The 17,163-nt window shown below is 41.4% G+C and overlaps 2 protein-coding genes across 8 annotated transcripts in view; one reads left to right on the plus strand and one right to left on the minus strand.

The window, feature by feature from the left end:
* Nucleotides 1-12,194: 12,194 nt before the first annotated feature.
* Nucleotides 12,195-14,594, minus strand: LOC118429657 (probable DNA-3-methyladenine glycosylase). Its single transcript, XM_035840239.1, has 3 exons — nt 14,137-14,594; nt 13,403-13,565; nt 12,195-12,760 (listed from the first exon to the last, which is right to left on the minus strand). The coding sequence occupies exons 1-3, from the start codon at nt 14,576-14,578 to the stop codon at nt 12,544-12,546; spliced, it is 822 nt and encodes a 273-aa protein (XP_035696132.1). The 5' UTR covers nt 14,579-14,594; the 3' UTR covers nt 12,195-12,543.
* Nucleotides 14,595-16,052: 1,458 nt separating this feature from the next.
* LOC118428720 (inactive rhomboid protein 1-like) overlaps nt 16,053-17,163 on the plus strand; it is an 81,726-nt gene continuing 80,615 nt past the window's right edge. For 2 of the 7 annotated variants that reach the window (XM_035838870.1, XM_035838877.1), the window contains exon 1: nt 16,053-16,552. The gene's annotated coding sequence lies outside the window, so the exon portion shown is untranslated. The remainder of the gene's footprint in view (nt 16,553-17,163) is intronic. The other 5 variants (XM_035838875.1, XM_035838873.1, XM_035838874.1 and 2 more) reach the window with 4 other exon arrangements.

Consider the following 17,163-nt stretch of genomic DNA (forward strand, 5'->3'; position numbering starts at 1 on the left):
CATAGTTATTAAACTTAAGTTACTGAAGTTTTATTCTAGCTTACAATGTAGGCTGTCTTTCTGGTTCCCAGACCAACCCTTTAAAAAACCTGCCAATGTTCAGCCTTAGTGGAGGGGGCTCTTAGTGAAGAAAGTTAAATTTTCAATTTGGAATATGAGTGATGAAATTTTCAAACAGAATTCTGAGTAGTCTTGCATATTGTCTTACAGGCTCCTGGCATTTTGCATTCAGATTAAGGTTCTTAACAGTTGATATATAATCAACATTGTACTCCTTTGTTCAGTTTTAATAAATACACTTGTACAGTGTACTTGAACATTGTTTATAATGTTGTATTTCATAATTCAACTGTATGTGTTGGATCACTCTGATACAGGTAGAAATCTAATAGTAAAAAAGAAAGACATGTCTATCCATACATTTTTTCACGAACTTTACGATTAACATCAATTTAATTGTAGAATGAGAAAGACATACACATAGCACATTTCCAACCTTTCAGCACATAGGATAAGAAGATGCTCACATGACTGTACACCACCTCTTCCAGTGCACATCATAATGTTCTATGAAAATCATACATACTTGTCTATGTGTAGAGCTTGACACAGTTTGGAAGGACCATTGCCCAGCTGTTCTATCTTCAGGCCTGCTCCCTTGTCTCCCGCTTCGCTTTCCTCTCTGTACCTTCATCTTGTCTACACCAGTCAGCGGCTGTAGCGCACGGATCAGAACTGCTGCTCCTTCTCCTATGGCCCAAAATATCGAGTACAAGATATACTAGTATTAGCCTGTTTACGGTCCCAATTGTGATGCCCAGTGTGATGCATTCATTGTGAGTAGGGGTGGGTACCGGTACAGAAACTTCAGGTCCAGGTCCGGTTCAGGTCCAAAGGATCAGGTCCAGGTCCGGACCTAAACCTGGACCTGATTCAGTATGACTCGTACCAATGGTCCATTTCTCTACAAAGAAATCTGTTTGGTGGCGTATTAGACTTACACTGGCGTTTTAAAATCCTACAACGCTAACTGCACCTGTACGATTGACTGTAAAACTTGGTAGAAATGACTATAAACTCTACTCTACTTCACTCTTGTTATTTTCTTCCACCTGCAAGAACTAAAATGTGTGAATTCCTGATCAAATAATCTGTTAATTTTCTAATCGGTCCAACATCCGGTCCACCCAATTTTTTCAGGTCCGGTTTTTCTGGACCGGTCCAATAAGAAAAACCGGTTTTGTACCGGTACACTGAACCGGTACCCAGCCCTAATTGTGAGTAATACTGTGAATGCAGAAGTGTTCGCGATGGATTAATGTTCCTGGAACTTAAAACCACCGTGAACATTTTTCCATTATGGTATTAGACTGCAGTCTATGGTGTTACTGGGAACTTAAAACCACCGTGAAAAGTCCTTTTTCCTGCTACTGCGAAATTAAATCCCTGCAAACTTAAATGCATTTACAGTATGTCAAAGGTGAGGGCCCCTATAAAAACGTTCTCGTCTAGAGGGGTGTGCCTAGAAACCACACCCACGACACACTCTAGTATGCAGTGTGCATGGAACAAGGACCTTATATGACGCTCTGGATATATTGTCTATGTAATTATTTACAGAAAAACATGCAGTACTAACCGATTTTTCAGTGTTATTTCACAGGTTGTGGTCGGGTGTGGTTTTAGGCACCAAACCATCCAGACATGTTTTGTCTATGTCCCAGGGAGCTTTACCTTTGACACATTACTGACAATAATCACCAGGTGCAGCTAGCTTTGCATGTGCAGTTGGAACCAAGAACAAGCTTATGTAATACTTTGTATGTTAATACTTTGTAGCTTTATGTGTATTGTTAGCTTGCACTATGTATAACTTGCATAGTTGAGGTCTCATTGACGAGTTTTTTTCTTCCCATAGACCTCTATGTTATAATTCGTGGTTTACATGGGCGCGTTCATATCAGCAGATACGCGAAATATCAGCAGATTTTTCTTCTATGTTGAGTACATTTACCCTATATCGTGGGAAAAATTACGAACGTCAAATAGACACTGGTTATTTTTTATAGCAATTACAAACCACAAAGGGCACTTTTTCGCTGTTAGTGTACAACCGCACCACTCAGAACCCACGACTGTGTACCTCCGACCTAGCGCGCGGCTGCAAAACTTTACCTGGTAATTTCTTCAGTTACAAACAAGCTTTCACCAGTCTGACTTTTGAGATCAGTTGCGCTGGCTAAAAGGGAATTTCTCACCGCTAAAAACACTCATCCATGCAGCCGTTTATTTTTCGGCTCGGATCTCTTTTAGGACCCACTCGGAGTAATACATCAATGAGACCCACTCGGAGTAATACATCAATGAGATCTTGACAATCACACATTTTCAACACTTGTTATCATATCACCCCTACATTTCTATCGTCCTTCATCGTTTGAAATAGGTTTGATTAACCATAAGGCTACTAAGCCATTTTTATAGTGACCTTTACTCAGTAAATGATAGTCTCCTTTGCAACGTCTTGAGAGGAGCATTTATTTTTTGGGGAGCGCTGATTCGCGATATCAACATGGGCCAGTGTTCTCTGTACTTGGAAAGGGTTTTTGCCACACCCAGTGCCAGTGGAGAACATTTATCCCATGGTGAAAACCATTTAGTGTGTAAGAATGAGACCGAGTAAAATATCTTGCAACAGATGCAGTACAGAGTCTGAGAATATTATCATGGTTACCTTTGCTTGAAAACCATCACCTTGCAAGTAGGCCCCTATCAGTTTTTTTTGTAGCCCTATCTTTTCCAGAATTCAAGAGAGTAAACACTATGGACAGTTTTGACGGGTTTCGCCATTATAAAGACTTGTGCCTTGTTTATCCCGTTTGATGGAATGGTACTGAGTGTCCTCTTAACAGGGACCACTGTGATCCACTAGAGCGTTACATCAGCTTGAAGTTCAATGGACCATTTAATCGCTCTACCGTTTGAGAATACGTTGGAACCTTCGAATGATTTTAGTATGGGACAGACGAAATCCTAGCACTGAATGCGCGTCCCGTTGTTTACGCTTGAAACAGAATGGTAACAAAGCATCCGATTACTGGATTACGTCATACCCACAGTGCGTCGCATCTGTGTCTGGCATTCCCCAGTCAGCAATTCCGCTTTATATGTTGTGTGAGTATTTCTGTCATGCCTAATTCTTCAGATATCGTCGGTGCCACATGATCGGAGGCAGACAATGACTAATATGCTGAGGGTCGCGGAGATACTCCGTCCTGCAGATTTGCAGTGCCGGGTCAAAAAGTTTCAATTGGCCGAGGCAGGGTATCGCCATTGCCTTCTGGACGCCATGTCTGATTTAGACAGTGTGCTGGAAGTTGAGGTACTCAAAAGTCTTGGGGACGTGAACCTGGAGAAGGGGCGTCTCAACAGAAGCAACGACCTACTGAACAGGGGTGTGAACCTATACGTGGCCGCGTTGGACCGGTGTGAGGACTCGGTGATGTGCGAGTCTCTTGAACACAGAGTCAAGTATGCTGAAAAATTCATCAATCAGACGTCCAACGTGAAGTCACCCTCTGACATGGCTATTGATTCTATAGCACAGATCGTTTGCAGGCAGGAACAGATTGATAACGGTAAAAGTACTGACTGCATTTTAGATGGTCATACAAAGGCAGTCATTGAAGCAATAGCAGAGAGAAACAACCTGTTGGAAGTAGAGTCAACCAAACGCCTGGGGGATGTAAACCTTGAGAGGGGAAGGGAGTCCAGGCAGTCCTCGCACTTGACTAAGGCTACTGCCCTCTACACAAGAGCGCTAGCTCGCTGTGACTACTCATTCGGGAAGGACGTCCTCATACATCGCCTATTTTACGCAGCAAGAATCCGGAAAGAGATGGCAGAAGCGAAGCTGAGAAGAGTGAGTGCAATGCTCGTTACAACGTTGTTTTTCGTTAAAATGATATCTTAATAGTCTATCTTAGATTTGTTGATGATCTTATAAGCTTAATAACATAGGTTTACCGTATCTTTTTGTATAGTCATTTTATAACTGTTTGACTTAAATTTGATTTGTGTACCCCTTGCAATGATTGACCTCGTAATTGGTATATGATGCAAACGTACGACTGAAGACAACAAAACACACAAAGCTAAAAAGATTCGGTTTTTTTTTAATATACAAACTTCGTTGAGCGCTATGTCAAAATCGCTCGGTCGCAACGAAGTCGCCGCCCTCAGTGTAATCACCCTGATTGTGTACCAACCGTCTCCCCACCTTGTGTTTGTAGCAACAATATACACAGGTAACAATTTGAAAAGTAACATGACATGTTTGAACATTGCTTTGTCACTCAGCCATGAAAAGAAGGGTGTTGTATTACGAGATCGCTCACAAAGCCAGGCAGGCATATCCTACTCTATACACTTACCCACAGTACTGTAGACATGCCCAACAGTATTCAAACTCAAAGTTTAGGTATACTTTATGAAGCGTTTTGCTGTGGAAAATGCCCGTCTTTCTTCCATCCAGTAACAATTTAGTTCAGTGAGGGGGGGGGGGGGCACTTTCGGACATACTAATATCCACATGGTAGCCGATTATGCACAACGGCCCTCCCACCCCCTTCCGTCCAAATAATGTTATGGATTTGAAGTTGATAACTGTAGGTGTATTATCCTCTCTCATGCTATTTCTTGAACAAATAGGGGGCTGGGAAGTGTGTGAAAGTTGTGAATAGACACTCCGGGCAACGAAGTTCTGAATATACTGTGCAAACTGAACGCCACATCATCCCCCCACGAGATACGCGAGAGTACAGGTAGGCGCTTTGTGTGACCTTTTCTATGACCTGAGGTTATGACCCATATCGTACTGTACTTCCAACCGCGGCACCTGATCATTCCACCCTGTTATGTGTTTTGGCGATACCATGTATGTGTATGGGTACATGTCATGCAATGACCATGCTTTAAAGTCATATAGTGCTATATCGTTTGTTCGACCCTTATATTACTCTTGCCTCATGACCTCAACGAGAAGCAGGCTGCACCCCGATTTGAGCTTCTCAAGAATGATTAGAAAGCGTAAACAAAACCGGTTGCCTGATTTTCTTGTATATAATGGATGGATATGGACGCTTTGAAGTAATGGATGACAATTTTTTTAAATTTCTTTTAAATTAAGGAATGAACTATCCTTTGTCAGCACCAACAAGATTGCTGGGAAACTTGACGCGGACATCATGTAAGCTATGTTTTCAAACATGTTTTTCATGTGTTTTTTTTTACAATAACTTTTATCAATCTGGCTGCGACCATGTGGCTTTATACCACTCTTCTGTTCACCCTGCCAAGATTTCTGTCGTACTTATGATAGGAATATAGGGATAGTTCGATAAACGTCTACTATCGCTCATTTTGTGACCTGTAAACATTTCTCCCAATACCTTCAGGTCTTACGACCAACACATCCTGACAGGAGACCGTGAACTGGAAAATGGAAACCTGGACTCAGCGGAGCAGAACTTTGCAGCGGCTCTTAAACTTGTGCATGGCAAGTAGACGTCATTCGCAACAATTCCATATATATATATAGTGCATGTACATGATGTCATGTAGGATGAGGGGGGGCACTCCGAACTAAGCCAAAAAAAGCCTTTCTGTCGTCCTTACAAGGTTTGAATTTCATTGTGATAATTCATAGCTATGTGTGCAATCATCTGATTTAAGTCGATAAGGCATACACATGATTACATAAGTTAAACAAATATGCAAACAACAAATCAAACTTTGCCTTCAGATAATTTTCATAACACATTTTTTTCATAGCTCTATAACCTAGCTTGACTATGACTAGTGCCTAGTGTCTATCTAACCTATCACTATAGGTGATGCAAACCGATCCAAACTTCGGGAAGAAGCCGACTGCCTCCGGAAACTGGCTGAGGTTTACCTGAAGCGAGGAATACAGACGAAGGAAGGTAGGAAATTCACCCAGGCATCAGCTCTGTGCCACGCGGCGATGGTCAGAACAAACGACGAGAAGCTCAAACAAAATCTCCTTAAACTGATCAAAGAAACAGAGAAATTATTTCTTAAACATACAATAGGAACGCCCAGTGAACAGAGCCCATACGACTTAGATATCTGCCACAAAGAGCAGTTGCAGGAAATGCGAGATAGTGTAAAGCGCACACTTGAAGCAATTCACGACGACTACAATCCCTACCAGTATGATGAAGACGATCCTGTAGTAAGAGACGTTGAGGTTAAACGAGCTGAAGCGATCGAAGACTTGTCTAAAAGAATCGCTAATGAGAGGCAGGTTTTCATTCAGGCGCTCCTTGAAGAATGCATAGACAAACTCGGTGCTCCCCCATGTAAGTATACTGCCATTGGTTTGGGCTCACAAGCAACAGAACTGGTCACACCGTACTCCGATCTGGAGTTCGCTATTCTCATCGAGGACGGAAAGGACAATGAAGACACACGACAGTACTTCCTCAATCTCACACATTACCTACATCTGAAAGTCATTAACCTTGGAGAAACCATCCTTCCAGCAATGGCGATTCCATTGCTGAATGACTTTCAATCTGATGATCTAAGTAAAGACTGGTTCTATGACTCTGTGACACCTCGTGGTTTTGCCTTCGATGGCTTTATGCCATGGGCCAGTAAAACCCCTTTCGGAAGAGACCAGACAAAAACGAACCCGCCAATCAGTCTGATTCAGACACCTGCTAAACTGGTCGAATATCAGGAGCTTGATGTGGCCCTGGCGGAAGGGTATCACCTGTCTGACATTCTCAGGCGTGTATCATACTTAGCTGGAGACCAGGCTTTGGTAGATGATTACATGCTAAAGGTGAATGAAACAATACAGCAACAGCACTCAAGGCTCCCTTTCCTCAAACGTTACCCATTGACCACAATGGACGTTGTTCGGGAGATGTGCAAGCCGGCGACCACAGTTGATCAACTTTTGGATGTAAAGAAGGACATGTATCGTTTTCCCAGCATAGCTGTTGACTTCTTGAGCCAAATCTGCGACGTTCGCAAAAGTAGTGTGTGGGCAGTTACTACAGAGCTCCACCGAATACATAGGATCAATGACGACGACGCAAACAACTTGAAGGTACTGCTCAGTATCTCTGCAGAACTAAGATTAAGAACATACATGGCGAACAAAGGACAAAAGGAATGTCTATCTGCACTTCCACAAGTCACAGATCAGTCTATTCCACTGCAGGAAGTGCCAAACAAAGGGCTTGAATCAGTATTTCGTATAAAGGAAACTAAGATGATTTTTCGCTACTTCTACACATCAATTCCATTGAAGCAGTGTATTTCAGACATAATCCTAAAGGCTGGTCATGTCTCAACTGGAAGTTTATTCATTGATGCAACCTTGCTCGACTGTACTCCAAAAAACAGGGGCATCATAGCAAAATCCTTTCTGCAATTTGACATTGCCAAACACCATTTCCAAAAGGCTTTGAGGGAAGCTGGCAGCGACCAAACACAATGTGGAATTCTCAATGTATTGCTAGGGGAGGTCTATTTACAGAAAGGTGATTGGGCAAAAGTGATTGAATGCAGTGAGCTGGAATTTAGCCAACTTGAACCAGATGCCAACTTTAAGGAAAGAGCATACGTTGCTCAGTCATTGAATACGCTAGGATCGTCTTACCACGCCCTTGGTGATTTGCAGAAAGCCATTTGCTACTTTGAGCAAGCACAGGAAGTCGTTAAGCCAGACCCTAACACTACAATGCACCACACCACTACCTCATCGTTAGGCGGATTGGCAACATGCTGGCTTTATCGTTCTGACTTCAAAAAGGCAATAAGCTACCAGGAACGGATACTGTTGATGGAAAGAAGTCGTGGGAAAAAAACAGTGCAAGCTGACATTGCCTCAGCACTTAACAACTTGGCAATCTCGTGGCTAAACTTTGGAGACGTGGAGAAAGCTGTAGAACTGTTAGAAGAATCATTAAAGATCATGAGAGATCTTTATGGACACATGACCGCGCAATCTGGTATAGCTTTTTCACTGTGCAACCTGGGTGTATGCTATGGTAAACTTGGTGACAACAGTAAAGCAGGCAGCTACCATCAACAGGCACAAAGGATGATGAGTGTTATCTACGGACACAACGTGGCACACCTTAACATTGCCGCGATACTCTGCAGTTCAGGAGAATCCTGTCATGATCTCGAAGACGATAGGAAGGCAATTAGTTACTACGAACAGTCACTGAATATGTACCAAGCTATTTATGGGAAGAACGTTAACGTGCCGCATCCGGCATCTGTCCTCAAGGTACTAAACGGCCTTGGAACATCCTGGTGTGAGCTTGGCGACAATGATAAAGCAATCAAGTACTTCAACCAGTTACTAGCAACGGCAAAAGCTCTCTATGGAGAAAACGCCTCGCATCCCCGCATCGCCACTACACTGTGTGACCTTGGCAGGTGCTTTGATGAGCTTGGTGATAACGAACAAGCAATCAGGTATTATGATCAATCACTGACGATGATGAAGGCTGTAGATGGAAATAACAAACAGTATGTCATTGCTGAATGTCTTGATTATATTGGTGGATACTGGCGCAATCTCGGAGATACAAAGAAGGCCATAAGCTACTACGAACAGTGCCTTGAAGTTACAAAAGCCATTCGCGGGGACAACGCGGTACATTCTGATTTCATTAATGTATTCGGCAACTTGGGCCTGTGTTGGACTGATCTTGGTGATCATCGAAAAGCAATCACCTTTTTCGAAAAATCACTGCAACTTTGTAAAGAGATCAATGGGGAATCTACACAAATACCAATAATTGCCGAGATATTAAAAGACCTCGGACATAGCTGGAGTGAGCTAAAGAACCACAGCAAAGGGCTTGACTACTACGAACAATCACTGAGAAGCAGGAAATCTATTCATGGTGAAAACGTGGCACATCCAGACATTGCCAAGTTACTCGGACACATAGGAATGCTTATCGGTGAGGGTGGTGACTCCCGGAAAGCAATCAGTTACTTTGAACAGGCGCTTGAGATGTTTAAAGCCGTTGAAGGGGGGCAAAAGGAACACGCTAACATCGCATGGATACTTGGCAGGTTGGGGACTTCTTGGAAACAGCTGGGAGATGCCAGGAAAGCACATAGCTACTGGGAAGAGTCACTTCTGATGTTCAGATCTATTTGTGGAGAAACCGATCGTAACCGATCGGAAACTGTACGTTTACATGTCAACATTGTCCGCTTACTTTACAAGTTAGGATCTTCCTTCTCTGACTTAGGAGATGACAGGAAAGCGATCAACTACTTTGAAGAGTCAATTGAAATGCTCAAAACGAGTCATAGAGAAAATGGAGTAGACAATGCCTGTTCACTTATCAAATTGGGTCTATCCTGGGGGAATCTTGGAGATTTAAGAAAAGCAATTTACTGCTTCGAACAGTCCCTTGAGATGTTAAAAGGTATTGGTGGAGATATTAAGGAACTAATGGAGGAGGTACTCAACAACTTAGGAGCTAACTGGGGCAACCTGGGAGACCACAGAAAAGCAATCACTTATTTTGAACAGTCGCTCGACATGCTAATAGCTTTGCATGAAGAGAAGAAAGAACACGTGCACGATTATGGCATTTTCCGGGCCCAATCACTGAAAAATTTAGGGGTAGCGTGGGGTAAGCTGGGAGATGTTGGAAAATCAACCAGCTACTTCGATCAGTCGCTAAGAATGTTCAAAGCTATATCTAGAGACGGCAGTGTGGTATCTGATATTGACGAATTATTTACAAAATGTGCAACTTTGTGTTGTCATCAAGACGATGCAACGAAAGCCATCAGGTACGGTGAAAAGGCACTAGAGATACTTGAAGCTAATCAAGAGAAAAAAGCAAACTCTTCTATTGCCGGGTTTCTGTACAAAATGGGAAATACCTGGCTTGAACTAGGAGATAGACGGAAAGCCATATTCTTCTGTGAGAAGGCGCTTGAGATGTTCAAAGATATTCATGTAGAAAACAAAGATCATTTTGTCATTGCCATGATACTCCAAACCTTAGGGATGTGCTGGAGTGGCCTAGGGGACATCATGAGAGCGATCGGTTTCTTTGAACAGTCACTTAAAATATACAGAGATACATGTACTTGTGAAAAGAAAGAAGAAACCCTTCTAATTTCTCGTTTACTTAAACAATTGGGGCAGTCCTGGAATAACATAGGAGATGTCGACAAATCAGCCATGTATTTTGAACAGTACCAAGAGATGCTCAAAGCTACTCAGGATTAAACTAATACAGAGCATGGTGACTTGACAATCCCCATTCGTCCTCTGTACATCGTACAGGGAATTAGCCATTATTGAACATTAAGAAATGAATGGGACAAAAAGGGATATCCAATTGAAAGTGTATTACTCATAGACTTCAGACTTTTGTTTTCAACTCCATATTCTTTTATGTTATCATCATGGAATATTTCTAAATGTACAGAATGGTAGGAAGCTGATGTAAATAAAACTCATGTCCTCAACATTGATAAAACCATTTTGTTTTTGTCAGTGTGCGGAGAAAAAATGGTAGCAATGATTCTGAGGAAGACATGACAAAAAAGTAGATACGTTAAAGGGACAGAGAACATAGAGGGGTATGTATGGGGATCTGATCGTAGTGATCGTACTTTTAAAGTTTTTATTCTAAAGGGACACGTTAGCCCATGATACTAGGGGGCCAAATGTACAACATGAAGTTGACAATGATTGAACAACATCTATGGTATTTACATATGAGATTTCAAACATATCATCCATTCACAGATTCTCTAAAATTCTACAGTACAGAGGTGATTTGGCCTTGTACACTAGATCACAACTTTTTGCTGCCAGTGTTTCAAAATCTGTGAATCCATTAACTTTTCCACAACTAGGATCGATGGCAAAGTTACAGAAGACCATGACTCAAGACTAGTGCATCACCCATCTATCTTATTTGGTACTGCAAAAAATGCAAACTGCTCATTTCAGAAGTAGATATGTGCAGTAAACTATATTTTCCCAAAGGATTGATTTGCAATTTAGAAATTGATAATGGCAAAGACACATAATACAAGTATATACTAGCACCCTTCTAGACAATGATGGAAGTAAACAGTAGTTGAAAATGATACTGTATGCATTTAAGTTTGCAGGGCTTTAATTTCGGGTTAGGGAAAATCCACCCTGAAAATTTCTGCATTTTTAGTAATACTAGTAATAATAGCAGTAGTAAATTAATTGTGATATTCTTTATATCAACAGATGAATATCATTCACCTAATCTTCTCTGCACAAAGAATATTCAAAATGAAATTTATCTTACATCTACAAAATGTACTATTCATTATATTTCAGCCCTTTCACTTCAATCAACCAAACAATATATTCCAATTATTTGCTCTTACACACAACTACCAGATTGATTGCAGGTTCCTCTATACATGACATAATGAAGGATTCCTAATCTTCCACATTTTTCCTGATCCAGATGTTCTGTATGTAAACTGACAGTAGCTGTATATCAGCTGGAAGCATACATTGCACCTAAGCCACCGATTGTCTCCAAATTCCTGGAAACTGTCTACAACCTTGAACATGGATCATCCAAATTGCACACTTGGGTTTTGGTTGACATTGACAAATTGGAGCAAAGCCCTACAAGCCTGATAAATCATGTAACAGTTAAAGCTAATTTAGAAGTAAATGTTAAATAGTATTTACACCTGGTTGAATTTTTTAAAGACAGTTCAATCCCTACAACTGGATAAAGTAATAAAAATTGACTTCCAGATGTTTTGAGAGACATCTGTCACTCTTCTTCAACATCACTAAGAATGAATTGACAGAACAATTCAGTACAATTACATCTAATTGCAAAAAATCAGTTGAACGTGTCAAAGGCTTAGTGCCTCATAAGGATCATATGCAAATGTCACTCGTGATGAAGAAGAGTTATGGATGTCACTCAAAATGTATGAAAGTAAATGTTGTCTTTAAACATTGTTAAGCTAGATGTCTAACTTTTATAAACATACCGTGGTATTACAGTTTATTTCATACCTGGGCCATGACAACATTTGATACAGGTGTTCCGGACCGTGTGATAAAAAGCCGAACCACACAGGCTTCAACGTTTTATCACACATGCTTACATCGAATAGATCGAATGTACTCTGTGCAGGTCGAGTTCGGTGCGGTCAAAAATTCAAATACCTGATTCGGACGTTGGAATTGCTGTTGTAACAATTTTTGTTTGAGGGCACCAAATTTTTTCAACTTCTGGCGCATTTTGAAACATGTGCTTTCTCAGGTAGGTATGACATAAATGAAATTCCATACATTGTATTCCACATCACCCACGGTCCCAGCCCTCCTGCGGGTTGGATCACCCTCCGGCTTTCAGGCAATCCTACCTGCGGTCGGGCTGGTACCTTGGGTGATTCCAAATACACCATGTTGTATTCTATATAATTAAATGTCATGATATGTCACAAGTTCTCTGTTTCCTTCTCTGCTTTTTTGTCCCGTATGCTGACACTCTTGTTCCCCCTGATGTAGAATCTCCAGGGCTTTTTGGCCCACTCCTCCCCAGCTGAGTCTATCCCTATCCTAGTGGAGTGTATGATGTCAGAGTCTGTCACATTGTCTCCTGGCTCCAGCCATATAAAGGGACATGTTGTCAGGTCTTTCTGGTTCACTGTGTTCCTAGAAATAGAAGAGGGGAAAAAGTAGACAAACTTATTGAACATAAATGTACCAGTATTACTTTCATTCAGGCTTTAAGCTGTATTTCCATTTACCCGACACACATTCAATAAAAAAAAGACTGTGATCTTTTTTTTGAGAGGACTTTTGGCAAGGGACATGAAGTTTTTGATCTGAGTCATGAAATTCTAAAACAGAAATTTTCAAGTAGTCTTAATTTATGCTCAGATTAAGGCTCTGAACAGTTAATATTGTACTTATTTGTTCAGTTTACTACTAAACTTACACTTGTACCATGTATATCTATAATATATATATATAATTACATGATGCTAAAAAATACTGTTTTTCTGATGCATTTCAGTCTTATGCTGTTACACTGTATCTCTGATATTGGAAGAAATCTGAAAAAAAGTGAGAAAGAGAGAATTTCTACCTACATGTACCTATTCTAATTTTTCACAACTGTAATTATCATAAGCATTGATTTAATTGTGGAATAAGAAAGACATAGCACACTTTCCAACTGCAGCATCTAGGATAAGAAGTCTTGGGGAAAGATGCTCACATGACGTACACCACTTAACACATTATCAAGTGCTCAGTGCACAAGGTATTGTTCTAACATAACATCATACATACTTGTCTATGTGTAGAGCTTGACACAGTTTAGAAGGACCATTGCCCAGTTGTTCTATCTTCAGACCTGCTCCCTTGTCTCCCCTTCGCTGTCCTCTCTGTACCTTCATCTGCTCTACACCAGTCAGCGGCTGTACAGCTCGGATCAGAACAGCTGCTCCTTCTCCTATGGACCAAAATTTAGATAAAGCCTTATTAAAGCATGTAAGAAAAAGGAATTGGTAAAAAACTGAAGCTAAAGCAGCTGAGACGGCGTCCCGCTCATGGCTTTGCATATTTCCTACAACTGTAACATCACCTTTCTCTACTTACAGGTCCCTTTCCCATTTATCCCGGCAATAACCTCAAATAAAGTATGCACCTTGACTTTTGCAGCAACTTGCAGCACCTTGCGGCTATTGAAATGTAGAAAATGTGCGTACTTTATTCGAGAAAATACAGAAGCATCCTAACAGTTCTCTTCTAGACCAATTGTCCAGACATGTTTTGTTTGTGTCTCAGGGGCCTTCATTTTTGACACACATGACACACAATGTGACTTGCTGAGCTTGTGCAGTTGGAACCATGAACATGCTTATAGTGTTAGGTGTATTGTTAGCTAGTACATGTACTTCTGCATTGATGACTGTTACTGTAATCATATTTTTTACTAAATAATATTAAAAATGGACACCAAACAGCATGCACAAATAATACTGAGAAACACTGAGATCCATGCAGCATATCTATAATCCCACCTTGACTGGATATGTTGAAGCAGTGGTACATCCCATAGATGATGTACACATACGCCGTCCCTGGCTTCATGAACATTGCGGCGTTCCTCTCCGTCTTCTTGCTTCCGGAGGAATGCGATGCCTTGTCGTCTTTACCACAGTACGCCTCCGTTTCCACGATCATCCCAGAAACCACCGCGCCATCATCAAGTTTTCTAACTATGATTTTTCCTAACAATCCTTTTGCGAGGTCCAGGCACATTTGATCATAAAAGCTAGACGACAGCCTAGCTTTACATGAACTTGTTGTATCATTGGAAAAATAAGGACTTGTGGTTGTGGTGTCAGGCAAAGCAGGTGTTTTTGTATTGACTTTGGCCTTGACTGGACAATCTGAAGTTTCTGATAGTTTGTGTTTCTTAGGTTTTGTTGGTGGCATCTTCTTTTGAGCTACAGCTGCCATTCTGTAGCAGTTTGTCTGGAAGAGTAAAGAAATACAAACATGTTAATAATTATATAGCATTCATCAAATACATGTATAATGAAAAATGATTATCACTATATATCTGTGAGAATTTGACAGACTGTTTAAGAAATTGAAAGCACTTGTTTTGTTTAGGCTGTTCAAAGAAACAGACAACTACAAAACAAACCATGTTTGATTGTTAGACAAAGTCAGCTCTGATTGTTAAACAATGGTTTCTTGAAGTTTGTTTACACAACAGCATGGAGAGTAAAAACTGTGTGCATCTCTTATAGATATGTTTCCTGGGAACTAACTGAAAGGTGTACATCATGCAAACCGTATCATTTTTTTTTTTTTTTGCCAACCAACCAACTTGTCAGGAGCAGTTTTATCCAACAGCCAACTCCAGTCAACAACTATATTTCTTTGGTCCCTTGAGTGGTTGTTGAATACAAGTTTGACTGTATAATTGTTGTTAATATGTTTGTACTGCATAACCATTACACTGCCTCATGGTATAACACATCAGGTTTATATTGAAGAGTACCTGTAACAGTGGGGTTCAAGCACTGCCAACCGACCATGGCAAACGCCTGTCAGGCTTTTGTCCAAATTGGTTGGGTGCTTGGTTTTGGGAGCTTGGCTACCCGGGTCCGGCGCGATAGGTCGCGGGTTTGAATCCCGGGAGCAAGCTTGGGGTAAAAACTGTTATACCCACCTCTGGTGTTTCATACCTTAGAGCTTAGTATATCTGGAATGCATTGGTACATTGTAAGGTCCCCTACACTTTTCGATGAGATTGAGTGTGGTGGGTTCTTTAGAACATTGATCGAGGTGTGGCTATCCTCAAAACAAGGATTCTATTAAACCGCCATTTAACGTCTTATCATAGGGATGTCCCTTATTGCTAAGTTCCTGCCTTAGGTATACTCATTTTCACCTGAGTGAAGTGAGGAAGGGCACAACATCAAGGCATGTCCTGCATGTAACCTCCCAGCATCATCCTCAACAAGAGGGTACATGGGGGGGTCTCAACAATGCTTTACACAGAAGCCCTTACATATAACGATATATTACGATATTCAAAGAAGGCAATTACGCAAAATTTGGTCGCCTTGCTACGAATATGAATTTCCCTACAAATCACGAGAAATCAAAATAAGCTGTTTACGCCATACGAAAAAGCCTTGACATGTAGGCCCTGACAACATAACAAATATCAAATTCATATCAATATGGACAGTGACATATTTTCAACAGATTGCAAATGTAATCTTTAATATAACAACTCTATACCAATACCACCATGATAATGAGATACAAGTGCACAGAAAAAGTGATACCTCTTGGATCTTACCACGGTTTCAATCAACCAACCCAGCCTGACATGGTCTACAAATTTGCAGTGCAGTGCAGTGTTTGTTTATGGTTTTACCTGCCCAGACATGTTCAGGCACGCCCCCTAGTAGGTCCTTAGCGACCTGCAGTATCTTACACCTGTTCAACCAGATATACTTACCCTCAAAACATTCCAGTACAGAATTACTCCCTTGTTTCCCTGCCACAAGACGTCAATAACAACAAACAACATGCACACCTACCTCCAGTCCGGTCAAAGGTCAGACATAAGATATTTAGAAGGCTACAAAATGTTACTCTAAAACAGTTCGATATCAATGTAATCAGGATACTACACCATCAGAATAAAATTACATTAAATTGTTTTACATTCAAAGTGGCAAGATAGCTTATCAAGTGGGTTATGTGTGTGGTTAATGGGCTTTATCTATTTTCTAGATTTTATTTTTGTTTTGTGTATGATCGCCCTCTCACTTCCGCCTTCCTGAGTTGACCCCTGACCCCGTGGAATCGAACTCCCCGATCAGCGGCAGATCTGGCTTGTGCGGACAACAATAACGTCTTGTTGCTTCCTTCCCCTCGCCTCTCCGGCCTGGCTGCTGGCTCCGAATGGTGAGTAAGACATCTCTCATTGCGTGTGTGAGAACGCCAAGACGCTTTAGAACGCCTTAAGATGTAAAATCTTAGCGAAAGTCGGAGGAGAAGGAGAGAGTGTGAGTGTTTCGGAACGTAGGTGTAGTAGGGGAGGAAGTGCCAAACCAGGTACTATAGAACGTCGTAAGAGCGGGCTAGCTCGGGCATGCTCCGGCCCTGAGGGCACAGTGCGCCATACAGGCCTTCCTGATCCCCTAAACAACGAAGGAACCAGCTGAGAAATCACGATCGCTAGCTATGTGAGTGGTTTACAACTGATTTCTGATTGTCTTGACGTGGGGGAAAAGTAGTTGGTTGCGGATAGCTGACTAAGGCTCCCCCCTCCCCATAGCGTTTTCCTCAGTGTCTCATTCCGATAAACTATTAGCAGATGTTTCGATGGAAGATTGTTTCCATTTCGATCAATCTCAGCTGCTATCCAACCCCGTAAAGGATTGTCTAGAAGAAATCTGGCAGCCATAAAATGTTACGATTGGCCAACCCGCAATATCTGCTTGGAGATTAGCATTCCTGTGGGTTTGAAATGGCGCGCTCCAGAAGTGTAGAGGAAGCGACCAGCCCTGGGTGCC

This window comes from Branchiostoma floridae, chromosome 13 (assembly GCF_000003815.2).
Source record: "Branchiostoma floridae strain S238N-H82 chromosome 13, Bfl_VNyyK, whole genome shotgun sequence".
In the NCBI taxonomy this organism is placed as follows: Eukaryota; Metazoa; Chordata; class Leptocardii; order Amphioxiformes; family Branchiostomatidae; genus Branchiostoma; species Branchiostoma floridae.

Coding starts and splice junctions, on each gene's coding strand:
- LOC118429657 (XM_035840239.1), bottom strand. CDS start 14,578: ATGGCAGCTGTAGCTCAAAAGAAGATGCCACCAACAAAACCTAAGAAA. Junction 13,566..14,136: donor CTTCAACATATCCAGTCAAG/GTGGGATTATAG, acceptor TTTGGTCCATAG/GAGAAGGAGCAGCTGTTCTG. Junction 12,761..13,402: donor CAAGCTCTACACATAGACAA/GTATGTATGATG, acceptor TTCTATTTCTAG/GAACACAGTGAACCAGAAAG.